The 10519-nt window shown below is 48.3% G+C and overlaps 1 protein-coding gene across 4 annotated transcripts in view; it reads right to left on the reverse strand.

The window, feature by feature from the left end:
* The window catches only part of susd4 (sushi domain containing 4), a 134623-nt gene extending 131618 nt beyond the window's left edge, over positions 1-3005 (reverse strand). For all 4 annotated transcript variants that reach the window (XM_041188371.1, XM_041188370.1, XM_041188368.1 and 1 more), the window contains exons 1-2: positions 2940-3005; positions 2413-2578 (exon numbers count right to left, since the gene is read on the reverse strand). In XM_041188371.1, the coding sequence (XP_041044305.1) occupies positions 2413-2536 (124 nt within the window). In that variant the 5' untranslated portion in view covers positions 2537-2578; positions 2940-3005. The remainder of the gene's footprint in view (positions 1-2412; positions 2579-2939) is intronic.
* Positions 3006-10519: the final 7514 nt, after the last annotated feature.

Genomic DNA, 10519 nt, shown 5'->3' on the forward strand with positions numbered 1-10519 from the left:
CCTAGCTCAGAGACAGTGCTCCCCCTCCAAAATTTGAACTCAGATTATGAGTTCAAACCCCACTCTAGGGCTCAAGTACAATGCCAGCACCATTCTGAGGGAGTGCTGCCTTGTTGGAGGTGTTATCCTTGGATTGAGACATTAAACTGATACACTATGTGTCTGTTTAGGTGGCCATAAAAAATCTGTTTCATTATTTGAAGATGAGTAGGAGAGTTCTCCCAGTTTCCTGGCCTATAATCCTCCCTCAACAATAAGGTACTGAAATCACACAGCTTGAGAAAGTTAGATGCAGCACGATCAAACTTGGATGACAGGCAGGAATATTGATGGGTGCTGCACTGGACCACATCTTGGCATGGAGATGGTGGAATATATTGGTGGGCGTTCGGAAGTTTGAGAGTCTCCTGGCTGCAGACATTTTGCAGTTTCTAGGGAGAAGCATTGGCAACTTAACAGTGCTCTGCTGACTGTATTAGCTATCAGTCTCATAACTTCAGGCAGATCAGCAGTTTCCATGGGAGGAAAAATCTTGGACCATGTAAAATCAGGAAGCAGGGTGGATTTCCTCCTGAAAAAGGGTCTGAAGAAGTGTCATGCGGACTCGGAACGTTAACTCTGTATCTCTCCACAGATGCTGCTAGGCCTGCTGAGTTTTTCCAGCATTTTCTGCTTTTGTTTTGGATTTCCCCCCAATCCCCGTACCCCCAGCTGAGGGTTGAATTGCCCTGATCTAACACAGGAAAAAGGAAAAGTGCCTGGTGTGAATCTGCTATCTTTCTGGTCAATGAGCGATGGCACTATCGAAAATATGGACACCAACCAGTTATTAGGAACATTAACTGAAAGTTTCACAGGTCCCTTGCATCTTGAACCAGGCAGGAGGGTAAATGATGAGCAGATCTTTCTTAACAAAATCTGCTCTCAAAGAATTCTGACAAAAATGTCATGAACAATGGGAGTCACCCCTTGTCTCAGTATTAATGTCAGATGCATTCAGAGAAAAGGCTACAATGCCTCATATGCAGGACAAATCGGTTCCTGAACCTGTTAGTGCCCTTCTCAAAAGAACTTTTAACAGGAATTTGATGTATGGATGAGGATATACACTCAGGGTTGGACTCTCTGACTGATTATTTTAATGTAATTGAAGGTTTTAATACACAGTTTAATTTTAATTTTAAGTTTAATTGCACAGTTTAATATCTGTGGTAGAATAATTTTCTTTCTTTTTATTATTATCAATTTCTATGTAATTTTAGTGAACAAGCAATGTATCTGAAATTAATTTCCATATGGACAATAAAATGAAATTGAATTGAACTGACTTACTTCCAGTCAAGAATACTCAAAGGAACAAGAGGGTAGAATTGTTAATAATACAGAAGCAGGTAAAATTACTCCACATTGCAAACTCTTGTCCCTCTGTCTCTAAAGGTTAATGAAGAGCAGTAACTCTCATTTTCAATAGAGGTTGAAGGAACTGCAATCTGAACCTACTCAGCAAATCACTGCAGGATCCATGGCAGTGACCATCACTATAAAGGAAGATCTTATATTTACGTAGCACCTTTCACAATGTCCCAAAATGCTTTATAGGCAATCTGTGAAGTGTGTTGCTGTTGCAACGTATCGAAATGTTGTAGCTAATTTACACACAGCAGGTTCCTACTAACGACAATGAACTGTATGGCAAAATCATCTGTCTTAGTGGCCTCAATTAAGGGATAAAGGTTAGCATGGGGGAGAACTCCCCTTCTCTTCAATTAGTCACGGAGTTTTTTACATCTTCCTGAAAGTTCATCTAAAAGGCAGCAAATACAATACCGGCCCTTAGTGTCTGTTTAGATTTATGTGTTTAAGCACCAACTGAAGCCCACAACCTTTGACTACAGCATTGACAGCGTTACCACTTAGCCAAGGCTTGACAAACTGCATACAATACCTTCTGAGTCAAATTCTGGGAGCATCCTTCAGACATCACACTGCAAATTATCAAAAAGAAAACAAAAGAGAGACAGCAATGTTGCACGGCCCTGAAGCCAGAAACACAGAAGCCCTCTAAACTGCAAACTTTCCTACTAACAGTGATTAGATGCTGACTGATCTAGATATGTGCTCACTGTATTCAACAACCATTATACTTTGTCTTAAAGCCACCTCGCACACTGTTCCACCTTGGCAGCAGAATAATCCTGTATAGGCTTGGTAGTGCAACACATTATATAACAGCGTGTCATACAACAATTCTCCAAGAACATTTATATAACCTATATACGCACACAGCAGTTTTCCACTATACAAGATGGATGCAGAATTTTTAAAAAAATAACTTTAGAAGAATTATATATTGCGTTGCAAATAATTAACAAATCATGCGATACTTGGCCCAGCTAGTATAGGGGAACTCACCCGGAATCTGGTCCGCAGTGCAAACACAAAGCAAGACTTCAGCGCACAGAATCAAAGTGGCTAATTGAAGGTGCCAGGGAGTCCCAGATGTAACTCGGCTGCTAGAAGTCATCCCATAATACATGTTTCAGCAGCGGAAGCAGCAGCGAACATCAGGCTGAATAACCTGCAAAGAAAAAATATCATCAATAATACAAAAGCATTATCTATGCGCTTGTTAGTAAACGGGAAACCTCACCCAGGAAACAGAAAATTTCCAATCTTTCATTGAGAATAGTGTTCTCGTCCTCTCTTTTCAGTTATGAGACTCTATACTCAGAAAGCTATCCTGTTAATATTGACAGCACTCACAAATTCATATGTTTACCATACATTTCCAAACAAAGAATATTACAGTAAATAACATCAATGATTATATTTCTCCAGGTTTTTGGAAAAGAGAAATGTGAATGCAGCTTTACCCTAAAGCTAAATATAAAAATATTATATGTCCTTTGCCTGGAGTAATCTTGCATTCCTCAGCATACCTGCATTGGCCGGGACTTTCGAGGTGTTGCTGAGACCGCTACAATCCCCAACCCTGCGTTCTGACTGACAGCTCCACAAGCCCCGCCCCTGCCTGTCGGCACCACCGGCCCCGCCCCGCCCCTGCCTGACTGAAACACAGGCCCCGCCCCTGCCTGTTAGCTCCACAGGACCCACCCCTGCCTACAAATCCACCGGCCCCGCCCCTGCCTGGCAGAACCACCGACACTGCCCATGCCTGGCAGTACTACCGGCCCCGCCTCTGACTGACATCTCCACCAGCCCCGCCCCAGTCTGTCAGCACCGTAGGCCCCGCCCCTGCCTGTCAGCTCCGCAGGCCCCGCCGCTGCCTGACATTTCCACCGGCCCCGCCCCTGACTAATAGCTCCACCGGCCGCCCTAATAACAGCTACACAGGCCCCGCCTCTGACTGGCAGACCCGCCCCTGCCCCTGTTTGACGGCTCCATAGGCCCCGCCCCTGACTGACAGCTGCGCCCCGCAACGACCTGACAGCTCGACAGGCACGCTCCCCTGACAGACCCTCAAGCCCCACCCCTGTCGCTGACTGACAGCTCCATAAGTACTGATGACACAGCAAGCCCCGCCCCTGATCCTCTGGTCCAGGCTTCACCCCGCCCTGTGATTGACAGCTCCTTGTGTCCAGGCTCCACCCCGCCCTGTGATTGACAGCTCCTTGTGTCCAGGCTCCACCCCGCCCTGTGATTGACAGCTCCTTGGGTCCAGGCTCCACCCCGCCCTGTGATTGACAGCTCCTTGGGTCCAGGCTCCACCCCACCCTGTGATTGACAGCTCCTTGGGTCCAGGCTCCACCCCACCCTGTGATTGACAGCTCCTTGGGTCCAGGCTCCACCCCACCCTGTGATTGACAGCTCCTTGGGTCCAGGCTCCACCCAGCTCTGTCATTGACAATAGCGATAAAAACAAAAAACTGCAGATGCTGGAAATCCAAAACAAAAACAGAATTGCCTGGAAAAACTCAGCAGGTCTGGCAGCATCGGCGGAGAAGAAAAGAGTTGACGTTTCGAGTCCTCATGACCCTTCAACAGAACTGATCTTTCTTTACAAGGAGAGGGAAATATAAGCTGGTTTAAGGTGGGGGTGAGGAGAAGTGGAGGGGGGGTGGTGTTAGGATAGGAGCAGATCATCAAAAGATGTCACAGACAAAAGAACAAAAGAACACAGAGGTGTTGAAGTTGGTGATATTATCTAAACGAATGTGCTAATTAAGGATGGATGGTAGGGCACTCAAGCTACAGCTCTAGTGGGGGTGGGGGAGCATAAAAGATTTAAAAATAATGGAAATAGGTGGGAAAAGAAAAATCTATATAAATTATTGGAAAAGAAAAAGAAAAAAAAACAAAAGGAAGGGGGAAGAAACGGAAAGAGGGTGGGGATGGAGGAGGGAGTTCATGATCTAAAGTTGTTGAACTCAATATTCAGTCCAGAAGGCTGTAAAGTCCCTAGTCGGAAGATGAGGTGCTGTTCCTCCAGTTTGCGTTGGGCTTCACTGGAACAATGCAGCAAGCCAAGGACAGACATGTGGGCAAGAGAGCAAGGTGGAGTGTTAAAATGGCAAGCGACAGGGAGGTTTGGGTCATTCTTGCGGACAGACCGCAGGTGTTCTGCAAAGCGGTCGCCCAGTTTACATTTGGTCTCTCCAATGTAGAGGAGACCGCATTGGGAGCAACGAATACAGTAGACTAAGTTGGGGGAAATGCAAGTGAAATGCTGTTTCACTTGAAAGGAGTGTTTGGGCCCTTGGACGGTGAGGAGAGAGGAAGTGAAGGGGCAGGTGTTACATCTTTTGCGTGGGCATGGGGAGGTGCCATAGGTGGGGGTTGAGGAGTGGGAGGTAATGGAGGAGTGGACCAGGGTGTCCCGGAGGGGACGATCCCTACGGAATGCCGACAGAGGGGGGGGTTGAAGGGAAGATGTGTTTGGTGGTGGCATCATGCTGGAGTTGGAGGAAATGGCGGAGGATGATCCTTTGAATGCGGAGGCTGGTGGGGTGATAAGTGAGGACAAGGGGGACCCTATCATGTTTCTGGGAGGGAGGAGAAGGCGTGAGTGCGGATGCGCGGGAGATGGGCCGGACACGGTTGAGGGCCCTGTCAATGACCGTGGGTGGAAATCCTCGGTTAAGGAAGAAGGAGGACATGTCAGGGGAACTGTTTTTGAATGTAGCATCATCGGAACAGATGCAACGGAGGCAAAGGGATGCGAGAATGGGATGGAGACCTTACAGGAAGTGGGGTGCGAGGAGCTGTAGTTGAGGCAGCTGTGGGAGTCAGTAGGCTTGTAATGGATATTGGTGGACAGTCTATCACCAGAGATTGAGACAGAGAGGTCAAGGAAGGGAAGGGAAGTGTCAGAGATGGACCACGTGAAAATGATGGAGGGGTGGAGATTGGAAGCAAAATTAATAAATTTTTCCAAGTCCCAACGAGAGCATGAAGCAGCACCGAAGTAATCATCGATGTACCGGAGAAAGAGTTGTGGAAGGGGGCGGAGTAGGACTGGAACAACGAATGTTCCACATACCCCATAAAGAGACAGGCATAGCTGGGGCCCATGCGGGTACCCATAGCCACACCTTTTATTTGGAGGAAGTGAGAGGAGTTGGAGGAGAAATTGTTCAGTGTGAGAACAAGTTCAGCCAGACGGAGGAGAGTAGTGGTGGATGGGGATTGTTCGGGCCGCTGTTCGAGGAAGAAGCTAAGGGCCCTCAGACAATCCTGGTGGGGGATGGAGGTGTAGAGGGATTGGACGTCCATGGTGAAGAGGAAGCGGTTGGGGCCAGGGAACTGGAAATTGTTGATGTGACGTAAGGTGTCAGAGGAATCACGGATGTAGGTGGGAAGGGACTGGACAAGGGGAGAGAGAAGGGAGTCAAGATAACGAGAAATGAGTTCCGTGGGGCAGGTGCAAGCTGACACAATCGGTCTACCAGGACAGTTCTGTTTGTGGATTTTGGGTAGGAGATAGAAGCTGGCCGTCCGAGGTTGGACGACTATCAGGTTGGAAGCTGTGGGAGGAAGATCCCTAGAGGAGATGAGGTCAGTGACAGTCCTGGAAACAATGGCTTGATGTTCAGTGGTGGGGTCATGGTCCAGGGAGATGTAGGAGGAAGTGTCTGCGAGTTGACGCTCAGCCTCCGCGAGGTAGAGGTCAGTGCGCCAGACAACATCAGCACCACCCTTGTCAGCGGGTTTGATGACAATGTCAGGGTTGGACCTGAGAGAACAGAGTGCAGTAAGTTCAGAGAGAGAGAGATTAGAATGGGTGAGAGGACCAGAGAAATTGAGATGACTAACGTCACGTCGGCAGTTCTCAATGAAAAGATCAAGAGAAGGTAAGAATCCAGAGGGAGGGGTCCAGGTGGAGGTAGAATATTGGAGATGGGTAAAAGGATCCGTTGAACGGGGAGAGGACTCCTGCCCAAAGAAGTGAGCCCGGAGACGAAGACGGCGGAAGAAGAGTTCAGCATCGTGCCGAGCTCGAAATTCATTGAGATGAGGGTGTAAGGATATGAAACTAAGTCCTTTGCTAAGCACTGAACGTTCAGCATCGGAGAGGGGAAGGTCAGGGGGTATAGTGAATACATGGCTGGGATTGGAAGATGGGGTGGGGACGGAGGGATAGGCAGGGGTGGAGGGTCCTAGATGGGTGTTGGTGTCGATGAGTTGCTGGAGCTTGCGCTCCTTAGCACTTGAGAGAAAGAGAAAAAGTTTCTTGTTGAGGCGTCGGATGAGACGAAGAATAAAATGAAACTGGGTGCACGCGCAGCTTTGAAAAAGGGTACGGCGGTGCTGCTGGAGGGAGAGGTCGAGTGTGTTCATATGGCGGCGCATGGCACTGAGTGTGGATCTCAGAATGTGACGGGAACAGCAGTCCGAGAAACGTTTTATGTCCCGAAGATACCTGTAATCCAGTGGGGGGGGGGGGTTCGAAACGAGAGGGATGGAATTTCAATTGAAATCCATGTGGGGTAAGTCGGAGACGGAGACAGTCACTGAGAAAGGAGATATGGCTATGAAAGCGGGTTTTAGTAAACACCTTGTCAAACACCAGGAGAGAAATGGAAAGCAGTGAAGGTGATCAAGGCAAAAGAGAGATACGGAAATCTTGTCGCAGAGATGAACAGAACTTCTTCAAGGTAGGCATTTCTTGAAGAGCATTGGCAGTCAGTTAAACACAGAGATAAAAACAAAAAACTGCGGATGCTGGAAATCCAAAACAAAAACAGAATTACCTGGAAAAACTCAGCAGGTCTGGTAGCATCGGCGGAGAAGAAAAGAGTTGACGTTTCGAGTCCTCATGACCCTTCAACAGAACTGATCTTTCTTTACAAGGAGAGGGAAATATAAGCTGGTTTAAGGTGCGGGGGGGGGAGAAGTGGAGGGGGGTGGTGTTAGGATAGGAGCAGATCATCAAAAGATGTCACAGATAAAAGAACAAAAGAACACAGAGATGTTGAAGTTGGTGATATTATCTAAACGAATGTGCTAATTAAGGATGGATGGTAGGGCACTCAAGCTACAGCTCTAGTGGGGGTGGGGGAGCATAAAAGATTTAAAAATAATGGAAATAGGTGGGAAAAGAAAAATCTATATAAATTATTGGAAAAGAAAAAGAAAAAAAAAACAAAAGGAAGGCGGAAGAAACGGAAAGGGGGTGGGGATGGAGGAGGGAGCTCAAGACCTAAAGTTGTTGAATTCAATATTCAGTCCGGAAGGCTGTAAAGTGCCTAGTCGGAAGATGAGCTGTTGTTCCTCCAGTTTGTGTTGGGCTTCACTGGAACAATGCAGCAAGCCAAGGACAGATATGTGGGCAAGAGAGCAACGTCAACAAAAACGTCAACTCTTTACTTCCCCGCCGATGCTGCCAGACCTGCTGAGTTTTTCCAGGTAATTCTGTTTTTGTCCTGTGATTGACAGCTCCTTGGGTCCAGGCTCCACCCCGCCCTGTGATTGACAGCTCCTTGGGTCTAGGCTCCACCCCGCCGTGTGATTGACAGCTCCTTGGGTCTAGGCTCCAACCCCGCCATGTGATTGACAGCTCCTTGGGTCTAGGCTCCACCCCCGCCATGTGATTGACAGCTCCTTGGGTCTAAGCTCCTCCCCGCCCTGTGATTGACAGCTTCTTGGATCGAGGCTCCATCCCGCCGTGTGATTGACAGCTCCTTGGGTCTAGGCTCCACCCCGCCGCGTGATTGACAGCTCCTTGGGTCTAGGCTCCATCCCGCCGTGTGATTGACAGTTCCTTGGGTCTAGGCTTCACCCCGCCGTGTAATTGACAGCTCCTTGGGTCTAAGCACCTCCCCGCCGTGTGATTGACAGCTCCACTGTGCGGTGCGGTCAAGTGTGCCGGTGAGGGAGGTGATTGTGCGCAGGAGCAACTGGTTTTGCATGTGAAAGGTGAGAGGGTGGGTTGAGGTCTATTTGCTATAATGTGGGACAGGGCCTCAGTGTTTCTCAAAATCCGAATAAAAAATGAACAAACTCTTACATTTCTTCTGAAAATATAAATGATAGATGCAGATAACGAACCTTATCTCCCAAATACAAAAATAAAAACACCTGGAAAAACTCAGCAGGTCTGGCAGCATCTGCGGAGAGGAACACAGTTAATGTTTCGAGTCCATATGACTCTTCAACAGAACTAAGGAAAAATAGAAGAGAGGTGAAATATAAGCTGTTTTAAGGGGGGATGGGACAGGTAGAGCTGGATAGAGGGCCAGTGATAGGTGGAGATAGCCAAAAGATGCCATAGACAAAAGGACAAGGGGGTGTTGAAGCTGGTGATATTATCTAAGGAATGTGATAATAAAGGTACAGATAGTCCTAGTGGGGGTGGGGTGAGGAGAAGGGATCGAAATAGGCTAAAAGGCAGAGATAAAACAATGGACGGAAATATATTTAAAAATAATAGAAATAGGTGGGAAAAGAAAAATCTATATAAATTATTGGAAAAAAGGGGGAAAATCGGAAAGGTGGTGGGGATGGAGGAGAGAGTTCATGATCTAAAGTTGTTGAACTCAATATTCAGTCTGGAAGGCTGTAAAGTGCCTAGTTGTAAGATGAGCTACTGTTCCTCCAGTTTGCGTTGAGCTTCACTGGAACAATGCAGCAAGCCAAGGATGGACATGTGGGCATGAGAGCAGGGTGGAGTGTTGAAATGGCAAGCGACAGGGAGGTCTGGGTCATGTTTGCGGACAGAACGAAGGCGTTCTGCAAAGCAGTCACCCAGTCTGCGTTTGGTCTCTCCAATGTAGAGGAAACTGCATTGGGAGCAACGAATGCAGTGGACTAAATAGAGGGAAGTGCAATTGAAATGCTGCTTCAGTTGAAAGGAGTGTTTGGGCCCTTCGACGGTGAGGAGAGAGGAAGTGAAGGGGCAGGTGTTGCACCTTCTGCGGTTGCATGGGAAGGTGCCGTGGGAGGGGGTGGAGGAGTAGGGGGTGATGGAGGAGTGGACCAGGGTGTCCCGGAGGGAATGATCCCTACGGAATGCCGCTGGGGGGCTGAAGCGAAGATGTGTTTGGTGGTGGCATCATGCTGGAGTTGGCGGAAATGGCGGAGGATGATCCTTGAATGTGGAGGCTGGTGGGGTGATAAGTGAGGACAAGAGGGACCCTATCATGTTTCTGGGAGGGAGAAAAAGGTGTGAGGGCGGATGCGCGGGAGATGGGCTGGACACGGTTGAGGGCCCTGTCAACTACCATGGGTGGAAAACCTCGGTTAAGGAAGAAGGAGGACATGTCAGAGGAACTGGTTTTGAAAGTGGCATCATCAGAACAGATGCGACGGAGGCGAAGAAACTGAGAGAATGGGATGGAGTCCTTACAGGAAGCGGGGTGTGAGGAGCTGTAGTCGAGGTAGCTGTGGGAGTCGGTAGGCTTGTAATGGATATTGGTGAACAGTCTATCACCAGAAATTGAGACAGAGAGGTCAAGGTAGGGAAGGGAAGTGTCAGAGATGGACCATGTGAAAGTGATGAGAGGATGGAAATGGAAGCAAAATTAATAAATTTTTCCAGGTCCAGACAAAAGCATGAAGCAGCACCGAGATCTTCCTTCCACAGCTTCCAACCTGATAGTCTCCCACACTCTGACAGCCCGCTTCTACCTCCTACCCAAAATCCACAAACAGAACTGTCCCGGCAGACCGATCATGTCAGCCTGTTCCTGCCCCACGGAACTCATTTCTCGCTATCTTGACTCCCTTCTCTCTCCCCTTGTCCAGTCCCTTCCCACCTACACCCGTGATTCCTCTGACACCCTACATCATATCAACAATTTCCAGTTCCCTGGCCCCAACCGTCTCCTCTTCACCATGGACGTCCAATCCCTCTACACCTCCATCCCCCACCAGGATGGTCTGAGGGCTCTGCTTCTTCCTCGAACAGAGGCCCGAACAATCCCCATCCACCACTACTCTCCTCCGTCTGGCTGAACTTGTTCTCACGCTGAACAATTTCTCCTTCAACTCCTCTCACTTCCTCCAAATAAAAGGTGTGGCTATGGGTACCCGCATGGGCCCCAGCTATGCCTGTCTCTTT

This window comes from Carcharodon carcharias, chromosome 5, assembly GCF_017639515.1.
Source record: "Carcharodon carcharias isolate sCarCar2 chromosome 5, sCarCar2.pri, whole genome shotgun sequence".
NCBI classification, from domain to species: Eukaryota; Metazoa; Chordata; class Chondrichthyes; order Lamniformes; family Lamnidae; genus Carcharodon; species Carcharodon carcharias.